Source organism: Molothrus aeneus, chromosome 4 (genome assembly GCF_037042795.1).
Source record: "Molothrus aeneus isolate 106 chromosome 4, BPBGC_Maene_1.0, whole genome shotgun sequence".
NCBI lineage: Eukaryota > Metazoa > Chordata > Aves > Passeriformes > Icteridae > Molothrus > Molothrus aeneus.
The window spans coordinates 2,455,657-2,477,818 of NC_089649.1; the positions used below are offsets into that span (position 1 = coordinate 2,455,657).

The 22,162-nt window shown below is 40.7% G+C and overlaps 1 protein-coding gene across 14 annotated transcripts in view; it reads right to left on the minus strand.

Moving 5' to 3' along the window:
• Positions 1-2,345: 2,345 nt before the first annotated feature.
• CAMK2D (calcium/calmodulin dependent protein kinase II delta) overlaps positions 2,346-22,162 on the minus strand; it is a 121,029-nt gene continuing 101,212 nt past the window's right edge. For 11 of the 14 annotated variants that reach the window (XM_066549418.1, XM_066549409.1, XM_066549415.1 and 8 more), the window contains 5 exons: positions 20,966-21,014; positions 10,355-10,430; positions 9,679-9,773; positions 8,454-8,682; positions 2,346-4,951 (listed from right to left, as the gene is read on the minus strand). In XM_066549418.1, the coding sequence (XP_066405515.1) occupies positions 4,945-4,951; positions 8,454-8,682; positions 9,679-9,773; positions 10,355-10,430; positions 20,966-21,014 (456 nt within the window). In that variant the 3' untranslated portion in view covers positions 2,346-4,944. Of the gene's footprint in view, positions 4,952-8,449; positions 8,683-9,678; positions 9,774-10,354; positions 10,431-20,965; positions 21,015-22,162 lie in introns of those variants that run through there. The other 3 variants (XM_066549405.1, XM_066549407.1, XM_066549413.1) reach the window with 3 other exon arrangements.

Here is a 22,162-nt window from a genome sequence, read left to right on the forward strand (position 1 = left end):
AACTTTGTTAACTACTCAGAGGTCACTGTGATGAAAAAGGTTATATGGGCCTAATTCCCAATTAGTTCCTAAGATGCTCCAGCCCAACAGCTGGATTCTGGAAACCGCTTTGAAGAAAGAATGTGACATTTCTGTAACATAGAAATAGCGCTCTTCTATCTCTTTGCCTTGGAAATCCTGTTTTCTATCAGCTTGGTTTTTTTTTTTTGCACTGATTTTCTTCGCCCCACCCTCTGATTAAATGTTCTCCTCTTCCCCAAACTTACTGTTTGCAGTGCCTTTGGCCTGGGCTGGGTCTGGACAAGCACATGCTAGATCAGGCAGCCCTGGCACTGCTGTTCTGCAGCATGTGAGCACACAGAATTCCTGTCTCCTTCCACATACACGCTGCCTTAGAAGCAGATCCTACAACCTGTCCTGCTCAGCCACAGGGATCTCTGCTAGAGAGGGAGAGGAAGAGAGAGGAACAGGAACATCCCTTCCTGTGAGGCCTGGATGGGCTGCAGAATTACTAAGTGTTCCCTTTTGTGAGGAGCCAAACCTCCCTGTACCCTGTACAGGGGTGTCAGCCCAGGACTCTCCCTGCAAGAACAACAGCTTTAGCAGCTGCACCTCGCAGCACTGAACTCCAGTCCACCCACTCCTCTCTTTTACTAATAATCTGTAAGGAACGAAGAAGCTAAAACTCCTGAAGCAATTTGGATCAATTCCTCAATGACTACAGTTAATTTTTTGACTAATGGTGCTTTTTTATGATGGGTTATGTATGAAGTATGACTGCACAAATTTAAGAAGAAAGGAAAGCCTGGAGAAGCATGAAGCAATTCTGTTTTCTGAGAGAATAGCCCAAGGAGAGGATAAATTACAATGGATTAATAACTCACTGAAGAAATAGTGAAGTTAATCTAGACACAATGAACTCTGGATTTAATATACAGCCCTAAGAGATGGTACTTTTCTTCAATGTGTCCTGGGAGGCCATTTTTGGAAAACAGAATCAATCTGATTACCTCAGGTATATGTATAGGATATATTCAAGACCCAGGAAATGGTAATTTTCAGGCCCTGAAATATTGTGTTCCTTACTTACATTAAAAACTGAATAAATGAAAGCACTGGGCTCCCTTTTGCTCAGAACAAACAGCCTCTTCTTGTACACTCCTAAATAGAAAACAGTATTACAAAGCCACCAGGAGGCAGCAGATTAAAATATTTGTGCTATAAAAGAACAACCATTAAAAAACCCCAAACCACCCCCCAAATCCTGGTGCTCTCCCAAATATTCAACCTGATATGGAAGAAATGTGTTCTTCCAGCCCCCTGCTGAACATTTGGTTTTATCCACTGATCTCTCTTCTCTGCATACCTGAAATCAGTAGCAATTCCACTGCTGTCAAACAGCTTTATGCAGGAGCATGGTTAAAACGGAAATCAAACTGATTTCTGGAATAGCATTCACTGGAAAAAAATGAGCAAAAAAAGTAAGTAAAAGCGATATGACAAAATATAAGACCTCCCATTAGACTAAACTGCTTTTGCTCCTTCTGGGGTTTAGTGAAAAATTCCAATCCCCTGAGCGCTCTCCTGACTACTACCTTTTTTTGTTTACAAAATGCCACCCAAGAAGAAGAAGAAGCACTGGAATTGTGACCAACCCAGGACAGGCTCTGGCTACCTGCCACGCCAACACTGCTGCTCCAGCTACGCTGCCTTGGCCCCAGTCCAGCTCTGCACTCCCTAACCCAGGAAAGCTGCAAGTTGTTTCCTCTCCTTCGTCCTTCTTTTTTCTGCTGGTATAAAAGACTGTCCTCAGTTGTGGCTCAGCATGGTTTAAGACAGCCTGAAATCACTACAGACATATATGTAAGCTTTTAAACTGGTACGTTATTTTAAATCCTAATTATTTATAGACATAAGTGTATTTTATGTTTCTATATGTATGTTTTTATATTCCTACATATATTTTATGGCATTATATAGCATACAATAACTTATCTTACAGAGTCTTGTGTTACAGGCTGAGCATATATATATGAAATACAGCAAGGCAGCAACAGAAGTGTTGGAACTACCTAAAATATTTCTAAATATGGCCCTACGAGCACAAGGTATGTGCACAGTCCACCAACAAAGCAGAGCATGAGCAGTGTGCCATCAGCCCCAGGAAAGGCACTTAGGAACCAACCAAAGGAAAAACCACAACAGCAAACTCTTGTATTTTCAAACCAAAATTTCATCTCCTAAGAAGTGCATCTGTGCCTCTGGCGTCTTAATTCAAACAGACGCTATATATTTTCCACTGCAAAGATCACAATTAATTGGGAAATTAAAAGACAAGCACAATGTCAGCAGAAATCACAAATTTATTAATTCTTAAATATATCAATCATTTACCATTATGGCAAGAAATATGTACACTGTGTCCCATGGTAAACTGCAGTGTTCCAAAATGACAGAAGTGTATAATTCAGTTGTGGTGGAGAGAACAAATCACAAGTTCCTCACGTCTTGGTGTGGAAGACAAACTTGGTCTACAGTAATACATCAACACCACATGCTATGTTAGAAGTATAAAAAAAACACTCTACACCTAATTTGTTAATTTTAAATATAGTTATGCCACTTATAGCCGCTTCACAAAAAAAAAAAAAAAAAGAAAAAAGAAAAAAAAAGAAAAAAAGAAATTAATGAGAAAAAAATGAGGCCATTACTTTTTTCACAGATCCCAATGGCAGGTTAATATGGCTCAACACATTTATTGTAGATGCTTACTTTAAATATATATTGTTTAAAATCATGTAGTAATTATCAGAGTAGCTTAAGTCCATCTACCATACATCCACTAGTAACAACATCAACATGTTTAAGAACTGCTTCTGATTAGTAATCAACACAGAAAGGTGAAATGATACAAATTAGGAAGCTTTCCCATTTTAAAAAGTTCTGGCTGCTGAGTTGTAAATTTTGGACGGCTAAAAAGGACACTGACTCAGACACCATGCACTGTACAGCACTGCAGGGAGCAGGAGTCTGCTGCTAACAGAACCACGGGGAGAACAGGAGCAGCCCAGCCTGGCCTTTCCTGCAACAGTGGAAGGGAAGAAACTGAAATTCTTGCGAGGGTGTGTTTTTACAGCAACGTGAGGGAAGGAGAACCAGTCCCTCTTGCAAAGTTTGCGTTCTGTGCTGCCAGCATGGCGTTCTACCCTCAGCCTGGAGCTGGGACAAGCCCGTCGGGATTGCTGGCCTTAACACCGAGCGCTGCCAGGGGAGCTTGAGAAACCACGAGTGGATTGAGGGCAAGAGGGAGAGACACAAACCTGTGGTAAAGTGTGAGGGTCCCACAGAAAACCGATGTCTCCGTAATTCATTTCCAGAGAAGCAACAGCAGCAGTGTAATGTAAGTAAACTCTTCATATTTAGCTTTAAGGCCTAATATTTCTTGAGTATATTATCCACACAACTGGTCTATACATTAACCCACATATTATATTTTTTAAAGCCTCCTTAAAAAATTTACAGTACATCCTAAAAGTGATAAAAATCTTTCTCTTTCCTTCCATTTTAATCCTCAAAAACTGTCTCTCAATTATCACTTAGTTCCTTACAATTTTTAATTTTGCTTAATCATCCAACAGAACCATTCAGTTAAGCAAAATAAGAAAGCGAAAAGGACTCAAAAGAAAAACGGAAGCTGCTGACTCATCAGAACACTGACAGTTAATTCTGGAGTGGCCAGGCCAGCAAATGAAGAGATTTTTCCAGTTTACATAGACTAATAAACTAAAAAGGCTGCAGCTGGTCCAAAGCCAAGATATTAACACTTCCCCATTTATCAGTGATTTTGTCCATCTAGGATAAAAATCTGTTTTACAGTAATGGAGCTGCCAGCGGAAATCCTAACCATTCCTGCCAGAACCAAAGCAAAATCCTGGGACTCAGGAGAAAAGGAGGAGTCAAAAACCAGTTCTTCAAAAAAGAAGGTAAAATATACTTTTTCTTTTTTTTCCCTTTTTTTTTAATAAACACGTTAGATTTTAAAGTTGTCTGTCAAAATTTATGTCTTGGCATAAATGTAGCAAGTGACAAATGTATTGTGTGTCTACTGCTGTCCATCCAATATCTCTTTTTTGTCTTTTACGCCTTGTTATTCTCTATTTGCATGGAACATCACCTTCATTGAAATGTTAACAGTGTACAGATGGAATATACAGCAACGTGATGCATCACAAATGTGTTACATGAAGAACCTTCACAACTTCATGCACTCAGAAACATGCATGAAGAGAACGGGATGGCCAAGATGGTAATCAACCAGGTGCGTTGGGTACAGAAAATGCAAGAGCGGCACCGCTGATATTTTTAGCTAGGAGGAAGGAGAAAAAAAACAAACAGATTTCTATTACTGAGGTAACATCACCACCAGATAACAACACATGCTCAAGTGTTAGCCAATGCTATTGAAAAAAAATCATCTTCTCGAGATCACTAAACATGATTCTGGGGAAAAAACAAGGGAAAAAACCTCCACTCAGGCAAAGCATTCCTTTATTTATCAAACCACTTAACAGACATTTTCCATCTTTGCAAGATGCCAGAGAGGCTGTGAAAATAAAAAAGAAAACTGAGGCAGGAAGCCAAAGTGTCTTAAGGGATTCCTTAAGGAAGGGAGGGTAGAATTCAGCTGTGAATCTCTGGTTGTAACTTCACTTCCTCAGCATGGACATCGCAGGCACTGCCATGGACTGAGGCTCTTGTACAAAGATTGGACCAAGTGCCAAGGAAGAATCAGGTGTCATTCACATGCAAGATATGCCAGAGCCAAATGCAGAGAGAGAAGGAAGGGAAAGGAGCTGGAAGCAAGTATGGAGCTAACTGAGGTTGTAGCATAATTTGTATTACCGTAGCATCTAGGGGCTGCAGCCGTGCTGGGATCCCTCTGTGCTAGGCACTGCACAAACACAGAACAAACTCTTTACTCTGCATTCCTGCTCTCTGGCACTGCGCTTATCAAAGTATAAGAAGGTGTGAGCAGTGATCAGGGAGGGAACATAAGCCTCACTGAGGCTGAAGTTAGGTTAGGGAGTCACTTTTAAGCCCAGCAGCCCTTTGACTGCCCATATTGGGCAGGTGCAGTCTCCGAGGCCAAGCAGACAGCTCTGCACAAACACATTAGCACAGGTCCCTAAGAACATGGATACAGAGAACAATTTCCTACTGTCACTCCTATCACTCAGAGAGAAACCATGGACCAGACAGAAACCCAAGTTTGCCCCATCTCATTCACAGCAAAACCATGAATAAATTTTTTTTTATAAACTAAACACATACTTGTGCTCATATCCTTTTTCAAGTACGTTCTCTGCCACAAGGTAACCTTTCCCTGTACCTATAGCTACCAAAGAGCTCAGTTCTATCCTTAGACTTATGCACACTCCTTCCTGAAAACAAGGAAGCTACTGTGCTCGCAGCAACTGGTTTAACACCATCTGGGATACTGTGTCTAGCATATCACAGCTATAATTGTTTTTGCAACTTTATTAGATTTGAAATTCATCTTCAGACATGATGTGTAAAATACTTTTTTATTATGGAACTGCCATTATTAACTACTGTGTGTTGGTAATAATTAAATAAGTATCTGTAGACTGTATAAATTTCAAATAGAGGAACTAGAACAATAAGTTAATTAGGTTCCTTTAGTTTTCCAAAATGGAGTTTTTGCTGCTCTGACTGGGAAAAGCAAAGGTGAAATATGAGACAGTGTAAAAATGTTCAGGATGAGTTATAGAAGAAGATGGGTCTGGGTAGGTGCTACATGGGAATCTCCCTGTCAGACTTTAGAAGATGGGGAATAAAGAAAGAATGGCAATGTTTGTGCTGAAAGGGGAGTTATCAGCCTAGAGCAGACTCCCTAGTGCTGAGCACAAGCAGTAGGACTGATCTCACATAGCATACTGACACTCAGGTGGAAGGCACTATAAAAAGAAAAGAAAACAGGAGCACTGTGCAAGGAGAACCAAATAACCTTGAGGGCTGGGTAATCCAAAAATATTACATGGAATAATAGGAAGTGCAAAGTTCTGTAGAAGTTTCTGTGTACTCACTGGCTGGAAATGAGAGTTGAGGGTAAATAGGTGGCTGTCTGAGATGTGCTGCAGATGACAAAAGTGCAAAAATCGTGCAACAGAGCAGGGAGAAGATATTGGGGAATTAAATAAAGCCCTGACTACAACTGAACAGAGCATTTCAGAAGAAGCCAAGCTAATGGAAAGGTAAACCTCCAACAAAAAAAGACAGTTAGGAGATAAGGTAATAGGAAAATGGAGATCCTATCAGACAAAGCCATCTGAGGTAGGGCTGGCTGTTTACCCTACAGAAGTAGAAGGTGGCAATGATCTGATCAGCCTTCCTACAAACCAGTTCATGTCTGCACACCTAACCAGCGCAGGAGAACAACCATGGCATAGAAAAACCAAGGATATTCTGAAGATGACCGAATTTTACACTGGAAAGCAAGGCTCTGAACCATCAGACCAACGATATTTTGGAATAGTGCTAGGACCAAGTCCAAAAAACTCCCCTGAATTCAAGATGAGAGCTGGTTATGGGATTTATGTGATATTGTTGCCAGTGCTACACACGTAGGGCTACGCTGCTGTCTCAGGGAATCTCTCCTTAAGCCTCAGTCTGGCTCTAAGGCTCCTCTGTGACCCCTTAAGCTTGGACACCCCTTGCAATCCTGAAATCTCGTCTGTCTGACCCCATTGGCTCAAAAGATTCACCAATACAAAAACCACTCTGCAACTGCAAAAAAATTACTCCATGGTGATTTTTCTTCTCCTTCCACCCTTGGCAGTCACAGAAATCCATATCTTTATTAGGGAGCACAAGCAGATGCAAAGGACATCCTATAGTACTTCCCAAAAAAGACAAAGGTGGAAAAAAAATCAGAGGAAATGATTAAATGATTCTCTAGTCCATTTCATGCCACTGTCCTGTAAACACTGACTGTTCAAGAGTGCAGTGTGCCAGGTGAACCTGCTTCACTTGGGCTTTCTGGTTTCTACACACACCCAGCTCAGATCCCTTGACAAACACTCCTTTTGAAGACCTCAAAGATTTACCTAAAACTGCATTTCAAGGAAGAGTAACTGCTCTTTGAATACTATCTGTTGAAACACTGGCAGTGCAGCTGGAATGTAGAAACAAACATTTGGCTCCTGTTCCCATTGGCTTCATATTTTGAAATAAAAAGTTATCACTAAGCAATAAAATTTCTTTTTTCCTAAATAAGAAAATAATACAAAATCATCACCATGGAAGTTTAACACTTCATTCTACCTTATTTTTACTTCATCAAGTATTATTTCAGATAGGAGAACAGTGTTGCAGCAAGGAGTAAAATATGAGACATGATGGTTCAAAAGATGAAATCTAAGCCCTTACCATCCACACCAGGAAATTCAGCCACTCTCCACATTAAGACACCTGACGCAAATGGAATTGTATCCTACACAGAGGGCTCACAACTGAGCAAAGCCAGGCCTGGACCAGGCTGCCTATTTGGGAAACCACCAGTCACTGAGGTTTGCGCTCATTTGCAGAGGCTGCTGAAGAAGCAGAGAAGCCAATGGCTTGAGCAGAACCTCCTGAGCAAGCTGTCACTCTTTATTTTGTTATTGCAACCCCCAGTGTGCTGTCATTAACCCTGGTGACAATGTGGCTCAAAGAACTTGGTCACTGCCTGACTCTGAGGGTGTGGCAGGGCCTGGATGAACAGCAGAGAGAAGTGCTGATGGGAGAGATGAGAGGCTGTCCCATGGGGATGTCAGAACTGCCCAACAAGGAATACTCAGCAGTTAGGCACAGAGAGTGTGGGGAAAGAGATAAGAACGTGAGAGGGACTGAGATGGCTCAATTTACAGGGTAAATGTGTAAACTGGTTAAAACCCAACTTGCAGTGAACCTACCTAGGCGTGGGAAAGTAGAGGTGGCTGGAAATCACACTAAATATTAGTCAAACTTCAGTTTTTCCTAATAATGACGCATTTTACTTGAAACTTTCTGGTTAGCTCTGACAGCTCCATATATCCTACTGCTTTTTGTTTTCTCAGGTTTTCCAGCAATTGTATTCTAGGTTTTCTAATCCTGTTTTGTGTGACTTCTATCAAGCTTTCTCTAGTTCAAAACACTTTCCTGCTCTTCAAGCTGTCAGTTCAGGGACCGAGTTGGATCAGTGGGCATCAGAGTAGAAAACAACAACCAAAAAAGCGCATTATTTTAGAAATCTTGTCACCAACACTACACACAGCAGTGGGTATAACACATAATGAACAACCACAAAAAATGACACTACCAGAGGACGGCTCGCAGTTTTTAAGGCCCAAAGCAGCTACTGGACTACGTGGTGTGCCTAGGAGGAGTGAGCTGGTGCTGGGGCAGTTCCTTACTTGATGGGCACGGTGGGCGAGCCCGAGCGGTGGAAGTGCACGTTCTGCCACTTGCCGTCGCGCCGGTGCCAGACACGCGTCTCCTCGGACTGCATGGTCTTTGGCATGCCGCTGCCGTCCATGTACTGTGTCAGGCGGATGTAGGCGATGCACGCCGCGTCCTCGCCCACCAGGTGCACGTGAGGGTTCAGGATGATCGTGTGGATCGGCTTGTTGCTTTTGGACAGAGCTACCACACACACACACACACACACAGGGGTACACACAAGAGAAACCACATTTGCTCTGGGTAAGCCAAAAGAACTCATGCCAGCCTGTTTTACACACAAACATCTCAGGCTTAGCAGATACAAAATCATAGCTAGGGTTTTATGATAATCACACCTACAACTAAAATACTTCGTAGAAAGAGCACAATCACTTATTATACACTACTTAATAAGTAAATATGTTTAATCCATGCATGTCACAGACATATTTTATGAAAAATCCTTTCCTTAGGATTTTTTCTCCTGAGAAGCTAAGAGGCCTGAGGAACAAAATATAAAACAATGATTATCTGCTGCTGTGGAATGCAACAGGTGGATTTGTGATTGGTCTCATGTGGTTGTTTCTAATGAATAGCCAATCACAGTCCAGCTGTTCGGACTGTCTTGATCAGTCACAAGCCTTTGTTATCATTCCTTTTCTATTCTTAGCTAGCCTTCTGATGAAATCCTTTCCTTCTATTCTTTTAGTATAGTTTTAATACAATATATATCATAAAATAACAAATCAAGCCTTCTGAAACATGGAGTCAACATTCTCGTCTCTTCCCTCATCCTAAGACCCCTGCAAACACCGTCACACATGCACATATATGGATTAAATAAAGTGGAGGGCACCACCTGGAGTTTCCCAACATTTCAGTTTCCCTATTACGTCTAATGACATTTGTACTCAATATTTTCAGTTAAAATAATTAAACTCTTAACTCATTCTTAATTTTGACCTTTTAGTTCCAAATACCTGAAACTCTCCTCTGCCCTGTGAGGTGCCCTGTGATGTGTGAATGAGCAGAGCAGAAGCAGACTGAAAAACACCTATAGCAGAACTCTGAAAAAAATAATACTCCCTTCCCCTGCCCAAGCCAATTAACTAACTCCCAGACCAAAAAGCTCATTAGATGAGAGACACAAGTCACAAGGAACAGATGAAGACTTGGAGATGAAACTGGAATATTTACCATTTTCGAAGTAAAACCGGTGGAAGTCCATCCCTTCTACCAGATTACCCAAAGCTTCAGGTTCAAAAGACGTAAGGCCAGGATCACAGATTTTTCTATGGAAAAGAGGAAATTCTGCAATGAGCACACGTGGTTAGGGATCACTGCTTTGGAGAGATCATTTTTAACTGTTTCTTTCATGCCTACCAAACATTTCACCTACTCATGCCATCACACTGGAAAAGAACAGAACATCAGGAGCAGGCATGGAGTTCTGGTTTCAGCTCAATTAGTAAATTTGGAGCTTACTTGGAGTGGACCCCATAAATCATGTTTTGACCAAAAAAAGACCCACAAGTCAGTGTTATTACAAGTAGGAATTTTCACTTGTGACAATGAAAACCGTGGCTGTGCAATGCAAGGGATATTTTTTACACCTCACATCATGATGTAAGCCAGATTTAAATATTTTCTTCTAACTACACTGGAGTTATACTAGCAGCTCTTCTAAAACTAGTGATGTATGAAGCCAGGGAAAAGCGGCCATGCACGTATCTTGTGTTTCATGGGGGCATCTGGGAAGGCATTTCAACAGTACCTAACTCCAAGCACAGGCACTCACACATAAACATGCATATTTACACAGACAGTGTCAAATACCCCAGCTGTCCTCACCCCCTCCAAAGGAGGAGCTTACGTGTAAGCTTCGAAGTCCCCGTTGTTGATGGCTTCAATCAACTGCTCAGTCACCTTGATAATCTCCTGCTTACGAGCTGGGGAGAGACACAAACCCAATCTTACAGGGGAAGGCAAAGTGGAAGGTGACAGCTGACAGGGATTCTGTCACTCCCCAGCTGCCACAACAGCCATCTCTCCTCCTTCCTACAACCAAAGGACATGATGTTACGTTGTTGCTTTACACTGATTTGCCTTCAGTGCACTCCTGTATCCACAAGGAAATTAAACAGACGTCAAGATCAATCCACTTCCCTATCATACTTCTAATTATCTTTCCTTCACCGGAGGATCTGCTGTTTAAAAAGCAAAACAAACCAAGCCCAACTCTAGACTTCAAACTCCAGGAAGCTGATTACTGTTTTACAGCCAGTCTGGCTGTAGTAGCTCTGTTTGCAAGCAACAGTTGTACAGCACACTCCCACACATGGGTTTGACCATTAACAAAAACATGCCTGGAATGTTAAAACTGAAAGTGCAGAGAGAGGTCACATTCTTCTTGAAAAGAAAATGCTGGGGAGCACACAGAGAAATTACCTTTCCAATGCTGTGCTCAAAACTGACACTGTGGTGTTAACCTTCTCCTTTAGTGCACACCTAAAGCATTCAGGTGAAAAGGACCAAAAAGAAACCAGCAAGAAAAAATGTGATGGTGAAAAAAGTGGATGTAAAGGTCTACCAAGGCTTTTTGTGAGCAGCTCTTGACTGTTAGCACTGTGGCTGAGAGCATTTCAAGTATGAACTGCCTTATTTTGCACAAGGATTGTGGAAAGAACAAAGACTTTTAATGAAGAGAGCAGCAATGCCTCCATCATCATTGGTTTAAACAACATGGGGCAGACTGCGTGGACACTGCATGGCATTGCCAGCACCAGCCAAGTGGTGGGATGGCTGAGTCAGAAATAATGGTGCAGTCCTACAGAAGGCTGGCAAAAAGAGATCCAGAACAAGCAGACCTCATGCAGTGAGGAAATTACCAGTTCTGCACGCAGCATCTCACATACATATAGCTGAGCTAAAGGATTTGATTAAATAACCCAGTAACACATCTCAATCAGAGACAAGGAAATTACAGACCATTAAATCAGACAGTGGGAAATGAGGTAAAAATCTCTGATCAGTTGCTACATAATCATGAGCTCATGTTAGTGGATAACGATATCAGCAATTAATATGCCTGCAATGGTACTAAAGTTCCCACACACGAGAGGCACAAAACCACATGGACACATAATTTATCATCACTTGGCTCAAGACAGTTGGCAATATTCCCCTTTTCACTAACATCAGTCATGCCTTTGCTGAGTTTTACCACAGTACCTTTGATGTTGAGATACACAAGATATAATTCCACATCAAGCCCAGAAGGAAGAAATTGAATTGTGCTGCCCAATTGCTGGTTTTCCTGGTTTTGGCTCCAAAATGAAATTGCAGTGGAACCTATGTTTTCATGAAGCTTTCTGACAGAAGCCACCTTATACTACCTAATGGGGTTCCAGCAAAGTTTGCCTGGGCTGTACTAACACTCAGGAGAGCTGTGTCTGCAGACATATCCATGGGATGTCAAACACATCCATCAGGAAGCTCCAGAGGCCAGCAAAGCCAGCAAAGGAGATTACAGCACTTATCACTGCCTCAAATCAATCACCATCCAACTCCAGCACTGGTGTCAGCACTTGTGGAAAGGCTTCACAGTTCCCAATGCAGACTTGTCAGGAACAGGAAGATGTTGCCAAATCATCTGCCTTTCAACTCAGTCCTCAATTTTTCTACAAAATTACAAGCATTACATAAAACTATGAAAGCCACTATGCTACTCTCACCTTTCAGTGACACACAATTACACACATATTAGAAAATTACATTTCTTGCTATTTAGTGATCTGCTATGCAGTTTCACTGGCTGTGGGCCAAAGGGAGAGGTGAAGCACAATTCAGAGAGAGGAGCTCCAGAACTGATTTATCCTATCGTGCAAAATTCTCTGCCTCCTTCCTAGCCCTTACTCAGTACAAGAACAAGGCAGTATGAAATAACAGCAGACATCAAAGACTAATTCAAATACTCAGGAGCCACTGTGATTTTGCACAAACCTCCTCCTCCTCATTGTTTTTAGCTTTTATGCCTTCTCATGTGGGTATTTGTGGGGGTGCAGGGAGCCAGACTACAAACAGAGAACAAAAGTGTTACTGCTTCATTGTCATTGGAACAGAAGTTTAACCTGGAAGGAGTAAGGAAAAGAAAAAAGATGGGAAAACTGAAATATAACAAGTAGAGAATTGGAAGGCGACTGGAAAGCAGCAGAAGTCTTGGTGGCCATGTGCATCCAGTCGAATCCCTGCACCTTCCCTTAGTGCAGAGGACAAAATAGGGAGGGCACTGGACATAAACTAAGGTGAAATGGTATTGGTAGGAACAGTGTCCTGCTACTGCAGACAGCATCTGACACAAATAATTGGCAGTTCTTAGAGTGGTAAGAAAATTATCCAATTTTCATTCTGAGTTTGATGGACTCCACATAACATGTGCTCTTCGATCACTCCAGGTTTTTTTTCTATCTAAATACACACTCCAAACTATACAAGGACAACACAAGGCATTAGGGAAGAGGCATCTGGCCAGTTCCCATCTGCCAGATAACTGTCACTTACAATCACCATTTGCATTTGATTTTTTCATTATTTATTTTTTTGTCCAATAGTAAACTTGGCTGGTATTGAATTCTAGGACATTTATGCTGTTTGATGTACAGTGGCAATTTCATGCTATTATACTTTTCATTTGATGTGCAGTCAGGACTCCCTAAATAAAACTACAGCAACTAAACTTCCTAAACAAAACTGACAACTGTAATGAGATTCTGGTAAAACTGGTTCAGCTACTTTTTCCACAGAGTGTGGTCAAAGTCAGTTCAAAAAGTAAAGCCTGACACATCTATAGTTTTTTTAGAATATGACAATGGCTTTCCACAGCATAAAATATGTACTCTGTACACAAAGGATAACTGAACAAAAATACACCTGGTGTCTTTCAAACAACTGAGGTGTGAGGGAAGAACACTGTTGACAAGTCAAAGGTGCTGAGCCATTTTCCTGAAAACCAGAAGGAAACAGACTGCAGGCCTAGCAAGCTTGTGTGGAGAAGATGGTGGCTTTGACATTCTTTGCTCAGAATATGGGTCAAGTAAATACACTGTAGAAAAGACCATGGACCTGTTCCTTACAACACCTTTTCCCCCATTGGGTGAAGGAGTTAGGGTAATTAATAGGGGTTTAGCAGCTAAAAAAAATAAACCCCCTGCTTTGGCAAGTGAGTAGGCATATGACTAAGACAAAGGCAGTTGAAACAAAAATATTATGAAGAAGAGCTATAAAAAGACCAAATAATAAGAAAAAGAACAAAAAAGAACATTTCCAATCACTGGCTAAGATGTTTTCTTCAGCATTACTGCAGCACATATGTTAACTTTAAATGAGTCATTAATCTCTAGCTATATTGCACTACCTTTTTTCCTTGCTCAGCTACAGGGTGAGGGATAATCTTTCTAAATTAAAGACCACTATTAACACTAAGATTTAAACAACATAAAATGAGGAGAAACACCATTTAAGCAAAAAGCATTAACACTATCAATACTTTCAACCTACAAGGAGTAGTTCCCCAGGTAGTGAAATCAAATATCACAGGGAAAAAAATAAAAGGATAAAATAGCAGCAAATACTGCCATTTTCCAGCAGGGAACTCTGGCTTTTCTTCTCTTCCTGTAGCCCCAAGAAATATTTATAAACTCACACTACAAGAATCACACAGAAATGACAGATATTTTGGTATTTTGATTGCAGAGAGAATGTGCAGTATAAAAATGAGCTGTAGATATGTGAAAGTGAAGCCTTCAGAAATATCTGTAGCTAAAACTTCATGTTTTTTGACACACAAGAGAAGAGCCCTTGTAACTCACTGGCCACCATATTACCCATCATTTTTTTCAAAAGTGACCCCAGTGAAAACAATAATTTAAACCACTTTATGCTTCAGGCAGATATTGAAACACCTTTCTCCTGCCATCAACCCTTCAGATGCCTGTCTGTATCACCACTGCACTGCAATGCCTAAGCAGAGAAGCACCTTTCCAGAAGAACAAGGTAACCTTGTTCCACATTTGCACATGCACTTGGAGATGATTAAAATGATTTTGCTTCTGACTTGCTCACATGTTGTTTCTCAAGGCAAAAACCCTTAAAACTTTTCATCTGGGTACTCTTAACTATGTATCTCTGTATACCTCAGATTGTATTAATCTCACGGCATTTTGGACACATATAAGTACAGACAAGTGAGTTTGTTCTCTCAACTCCCCTCCCTAACAGCCAAGGGAGAGAAATCAGCACTTTCAGGGCAGAATTCATCATATCCTAAAATAGATTTTTAAGACAAGTGTGACTCATCTGACCTATTTGCACTGGCTAAAGGGAGTCTAGACAACCAGCTCAAACACAGATCTCTACACTGTGGAGGAGGGTTAAATCCAGGGGGACCAATCCTCCCTGTTGTGCAGTTGTTTTAAAACAGGACAGTTGGTATTGAGGTGACAGTGGTCTGCTAAAATGGAATAGCACAGCAGGGGGAACCTGGCCTCACTTCCCATCTGAACATTGTCCCAACAAACACCAGATAGATGGAAAGCACACAGCCAGTCAAATTATTTCTATGCTCTGGAAATAACTGAAGTCTGAAAAGAAAGAGGAAGATACTAGAAATTTTACCCTCTGTTGTATAACAAGTTCTGGCTGTGTGGATGTACCAGATTTCATTCAGCTTTACAGCATGGACTGCTGAACATCACACAATGTTCCTACAAATGCTTCTCATGACACCAATATTTGAAAATTCTCTGCTGATAGCTTTTCTTACAATTTCTGCCACAAATATTCCAACTAAATAATTTCTGAAAAGAAAATAAACGACTGACTGGGTTTCAGATCTACATAAAATCACCTAGACCATCAGATGACAAGGCATGCTCCAGGGAACTTCTCATTTAAGAAGTTTATCAAGATTAAGCATAAAGAACGCCAGCATTTATGTCTTAGCCCACACTGAACCTTAAAGTTTGATAGGGACTAAAACATCTGAGCTGTCTTCTCACATGTGCATCTTTTTCCTAGAGCATGCCAATTCCAAAGACTCACTCTGAGTCATCCAATTATGAAATGGATGGGTGATCTGCAGACTTTTATCAGGGTTATTTGGTATCTGTCACCTATCTGAAAACTGGTAAGCCTGCTACTGCCCTAAAAAAATTTCAATTCTTTAGCTATGTAGGCAAATATCTGAAAAATTATCCCGGAACTTTTCCACCCTGTACTGACAAAACAGATCCAACAAAATTCATGTGTCTATTTCAATTAAAATCAAGCAACTTATCACATGCCATACATAGTATATTTTTATTTGTATGGAATCAATTACATCTAAAGATGCTCTCTCTTTATGTAATTGCACTAAAAAATTACACTAATACTGATACAGCATAGCAAATGTTGGCAAATTATTATCTTTTAATGATAAATCACCTACAGTCTCAGATCAAAGCTGCATCATGGTCACTGCACTTACAAGACACTGCACTATGATTTCCCAACAATTTCATGGAATCTGGCTGCTGTCTCCAGAAATGGTGTCTCAAGTCTTGATGAGTGAGACATTAACAAGCTTTGCTGCTGTGTTTATTTTAATTTAAACTGTGTTCCTGCCTAATCACTCAACTAGTTCAGAGGAACTGGACATGTGAGGCTGCCAGCACTCAGATCTGGAAATGCTGGGCACATAAAAGGCATTGTGTGGGTATGCACCATGGATGGAACAAAGCCTTATGGCACGTGTTACTGACGTGCCAACCCTCTGTGTTACACAGCCCAGAACTCCTATTAATTCCTCTTTTTTCCCTGGCTCTGGGATGTTTGTGCTGGCAGTGTTTGTACTTCTAGTTTGATCCACACCCACCCATACATTGACAAAGCCTATCCCACTGCTCCCACAGAATGAAGCTGTGCTTTTGGCATTACCTGGCAACAGCAGGGACCAGAGACAGCCCATCCCCTATGGGACTGGCTCCTCCCACCTGCACTAGCTGACCCCACCAAAAATTCCACTCATGTTTAAAATAAGGTTCAGGCCAATAACACACAGCCCATGTTCCAAAGGGCTTGCCTGGATCTCACTTTTATCTGTGCAAATTCCCGCTCTTACCACCAGTGCAACTATCCTGACACACGCTGGCTGCAGGATCAGAACCTGGCAAGCAGAACCCTCATTCCGAGGAAGTCATTCCTGTTCCAAGTTACAAGGTCTCGCCCCTCCAAGGAATTTCTGAAGAATTTCGGAGTTCATTTACAAACAAGAAATGCTCTACCCAGAGCTGTTGGTGTATTCTACCAATAGAGCGCCTTTCCCCTCTCATATTTTAACACTGGAGATTTCCTTTACTGTCAGTTGGTCACTGATCATCAGAGATCTCCTGAGCAGAGGATGACATTTCCCACTTGTCCTATCAATGCTGCAAGTTAGCACCTGCCACAGCAGCTTCAAGGCTGATTTATCAATGGGGATGCTCAAGAAAGGAACTTGATATAATAAATGTAACAGGTAATTAATACTGAGGCCCTATCCAGGATCCAAGCAAGAGTTAAGGCAAATGTCTCTCCCTAAGTTGAAAACTACTGCGAAGATTACTCCTGCAAGATACAGCTGTCTGAAATACAGACATATCAATCCTGCTGTTATGGCTGATGAAAATATTTTTACAATTAATGACAAGAAAAAAATAGCTAAAAAATTTTACTTTTGTAAAGGCTAAGCACAGGTCATTCCTAGATCACGTAGATCACAGCAATTGACCTTTTTTGAGCTTCTGTCAGATGGTGGGGAGGGAAGAGAAGAGACAGAGGAGATCATCTGATAGATGAGTCTCTCAACTTACATAGTACAGAGGAAGGAGTGGAGTGGGAGAGCTCAGACTCAAGCGATTGACTCTCTGAGTTTGCATTTCTCATGGACTTGCCCGCTGAATTGATGGAAAGAAACACAACATATGAACAAACAAAGATGAAGAGGTAGAGTGTGATCAGACTCCTCAGCAGGCACTGGCAGCAGGAGCGGCCTCTGGGGCACGACAAGGGTGGTGACCAGTGGGATGAAGAAGCAATGGAAGAGGAGGAGTGGTGGGTGGAATTCAACCTCTCCATGTCCTCCTCCTTTGTGAAAGCTGTGTGAGGGTCAAGGACATGTGAAGGAAGAAAAGAAGAAGGCCAAAAGAAAAATAATGATAATTTAATTAGAAGCAGCAAGAACTTAGAAAATTTTGAGCACACAAACAATGTTAATGATGTACTTTCAGGGACAGTGTGGGTACCAAAGAACAGTTGTAAAGGTCGTAGGTGTGAGTGACTCTGTTCAGATGCCAGCGCAGATTTACCCCTGTATCTGGTACTCAGACACAATGGGCTTTGAAAGAGCTTTGGAAAAACTGTTCTTAGAAATTTGAATGATTTTTAAGGAATGTTTATTCCAAAAGAAATAGTTTAAACTGCTTTCTTTCTACCGTTAAATCAAATTAGGCCAACAGGTGTACAATTAATTACTAATACATTATTTTGAGGCAATATACCTTCCAGATGTATTAAGCAGCACAGGTAAATCACAGTTTCTCAAATCTCTAAGTGCCTTACAGCTCAGTAATTCCCCATTGCCAAGCATGATTCTTGTCTCTGGGGGCAAAAAGACACCATGAGAAATTCACATCTCCTGTCCATCTAACAACTCACCTTTCTGAAAATCGGTGGACAAAAATAATGGTGCTATTCCATAGCATTACTTGAAAAATCAAACCCATATTACAGAGATGCTGCCCAATAGTTCCAGTCTCATAACTACAGGAAGAAGAAATCCCACAAACAATCCCAGAAGAAGGCATTGCCTACAGTCCAGTTCTCAGCATGTTCTTCCTGTCTTGTCCTGTCATATTCAGGAGCGATCACTGTCATGTAGATAAGCCCATGATTGATGGTTAATGCCAGAAATTTATCTTAGCAAGGAACCTGAACTACAGCTTCAAGCCATGTCAGACTCCAATGATATAATTAACTTATTGCTTGAGTTATGAAAGCTCACTGTTGTTTGGCAAGCAGTGTTTCTACTAAAAGAAGTATGTTCCAGTCCTGGAAGGGGTAAGTGTATACATAAACAAGACAAAGTTACAGACACTAAGATTTCCAGTAAATAAAAAATGAAAAGTAAACCTGATTTTACTGTCTTCAAGTTAAATACCTGCCTTCAAAAGTGAAAACAGGATGAGATCCTGACACGAGAGGAGAATGCTCTGTGCACCCCTGACAGACAGGAGGAGAATTTGATCCTGAGGATACATTAATGATAGGTGACGTAAGACATTTTTAATTGCTCCTTGTCTTAATGAAGCCTAACATCCATAACACTTGGCATGGACATGCATATGCACCAGCTCCCACAGTGCACTGGAGATACTGTACCCCAAAACAGACCCATGGGAGCCACACCTCTGCAGAGAGGCAAATCAACCCCAAAGAACAAAGCCCCTGGTGCAGAGCTGGATGTTTGCAGCAAAGCAAGGGGCCCTGGCTCTGTCTGTACAGCACTGGGATACTGGGAACGGAATAACACACACAGCCTCTGCAGAGCCATTCCCTGGGGGCTGTGGATCACACTGCAATGCCATAAAACACACACTAATACTGCTGCTCAGTTACAGCCACAGCCCCCTGCTCCTTCCCAGGAAAGACAGAGCCTCTTCCATGCCCTACTCCATGCTGCAATGAAAAGCAAAAAGGTCTTAAACGTTCTTTATCATCTAAAGTGCAAAGCATTCCTTCTGGATCTGAACATGGTGACAAACACCCTGAGCCATCTTGAGCATACATGTAAGGACCTGGAGAATTCTCTCTCCTTCCTCTGCAATCCATTTGTTCCTATCAGTATTTTATCTCTAGTAGCTGTTGCTGACAAGAGAACAGCTTTCTCACTGTTCTCCTACAAAACATACATCCAGGACTCAATCTTGCTCTGGGGGGGGAATAATCTTTCCTAAGTGCCTTGCTAGAGCAGGAAGCTTGAGCTTGTAAGAGGTGTCAGGGATGCAGGACTGCCTATTCCCTGAATCATTCTACAAATTAGACCCTGGGGGCACTGTTAGTTTTAATTTATAATAAAACAGTATGAAAAACAGTCTCCAGAGGAAAGATGGGAAGTGTGAGAGGAATACTAAAAAAGTGAAAAACACACAAGTTCATGAACAATTAATAAGAGGGAAATTATATTTGTCTCTTAAATAAACAGAAAACTTAATCCCTGTACATTGCAGGGAAAGACACAAACAGGATCTTGTTCCTCAGACCTGTGCTTACTGCAAGATCCCCTTTTCTGGTTTGGGAATACCATATATTGTGGCCATCCAACTGCATGATACTGCAGAATCATATAAAAGAATTAGGCAAATTATTTTCATCGTTGTGTGTCTGTATAATTGTATCCCCTGAGGTACAATTCTGTGTGGTAAGCGTCACACAGAATTTTCTAAAACCCTACTGTAATAACACTACATTACATCACCACACGGAGGCCCTATAATTAAATTATTAATTTTATAAGCTTAGTTGTTAAACTACATCAAATAGTTTGAAGAAAGAAATACAAAGCATTATGATTAAAGGTGAATTACACTGTGTTTTCCAATGCATCAGCTGCAGATCCCTATAATTGTTCTCTCCTTTCACAGTAACTCAAACCACCACCACTTTGTTGCATCCATTCTCCCTGTTTTATGTTACTATCACCTCTGGCCCACATTTCATCTGTACATACACCATTCTTTTTGAGGTCAAAAGCCAACCTATTTTGTGAATCAAAGACACACAAACCAAATATTTTTTTTCAAACCCTTTGCATTTTAAAACATAATGCTATTAAAATAGGTATGTGTAACATCACAGCATAATGTTTAGAGCAGGAAAAAATGGAAACAAATATTATCTGTGAAGCTACAAAAACAGGTTTATAAAAAAAGTTTTGATGTCAGTTTTTTAAAGAAAAAAAGAATATTAAAATACGTGTATGGACAGAACAAAAGGAAACCAAAAAGATACACTGGCATCTGAACAGAATAAAAATAAAAATGGTGACATGAAAAAAAAAAACCAAAACCAAACCCAAAACACAAATGGCATGCTAAACATAAACTAAGTAAAAGTTACAAAGCACTGACTTAGACATTTATAATCTACTTCTATTATTACTGGAACTAATATCTTAGTCAAAAAGCAGTAACTTTATACTCTTAATCCCAAAACACCATGGGAAATGGTGTTTTGGGAACTGAAAAATTAGTTAAGTTTCAAACACATCTAAAGTAATTTCTTCTAAAAAAGGGAAAACACTATTATCTCCTAAAATTCATTAGGGGTTCCTGTGTTTAATGGCCTACTGAAATACAACCACAAAACTCATGTTACTGCTTCTCCAAACATTTCCAGCATAAAATCATACCTTTCACATCCTCATCTTCGATGGTCGTGTTGGAACTCTCTGTAGATTCCTGTTGAGAAGTAAATATGAGTCAAATGTACAAAACAAGGCAAGCCTTACTTGCGTGCCTAGGAAAATGACAGGATTAGTTACAGGAATCATGCAAAGCCTTGAAGCAGGGTGGGATGTCATTCACAAACAAATGGTCACACACTGATTGAGACATTTCTACCTGAAATGGATGTCAAACATTGCCATTCTCCACAGGAGGGAACAGAAACACAATTCCTGCACTCTGATGCTTTTACTTCACAGGAATGTACAGGAAAGTTTTTTTTCTTTAACATCCAACTCTACAAAGTCCATCTGAAATGTATGAATTACCTCAGCCAAGTAGGAGTGCTTGCCATTTTAAGCTTAGTGATTAAACCAACTGTGCAAAATAAGTCATTCCATTCCAATTCCACCTTCCAAATACGCAGGCTTCCACAAGCTACAATTTACAACTGATTTCCTGCTCGTGTGACTTATCCAATGTATATTCAAATGACAGTGATCTGAAGCATATTGGATCAGATTATCTCATTTTTATATTGGTTTTTGTGATTTTTTTTTTTAAGGAGATGAATTGATGAAAATATATTAAGAACTTTGACAAACTAAGGCATCTTTGTAGCAGTATTCTTCAACCAACCAGTCATGCAGAGGAATGACTCATCTATCAGACAGTTTATTCTTAAGCCATCACACTTAAAAAGGCAAGGATATTGTATCTCAGTCTTTCCTTAATTACCAGAAACATGAAATATAATGGGGAAATTCAACAGGGCACTGTCAAATCTAACAGCTGCAGAGAGCTGGAAAGTTTTAAGCTAGATGGTTTTTTTATCTCTGTACTCTCTTGAAAAGTAAAATTATTTTTTTTGCAGCTCAATAACAAAAAAGATAAACTGATCTGTTTTTATCTGACACAGAAGACAGGACTAGTATTGTATTTAATTCTTTTAAGGATTTACAATTACATAATGAAAGGTAAATTTGCCAGTGCCCTTCATTTACTGTGTCCTCACAAGGCTGAGCCAAAGGAACGTTCAAGAGGGCTAATGCATTACTCAGACCTTCCAAACCCAAATGTGCATCAATAAGTCAAACTAGAGGAATTAAGTCACACACAAACAAAACTGAATGAGCCACCATGCTGCCCCTGCCCCGGTTGTG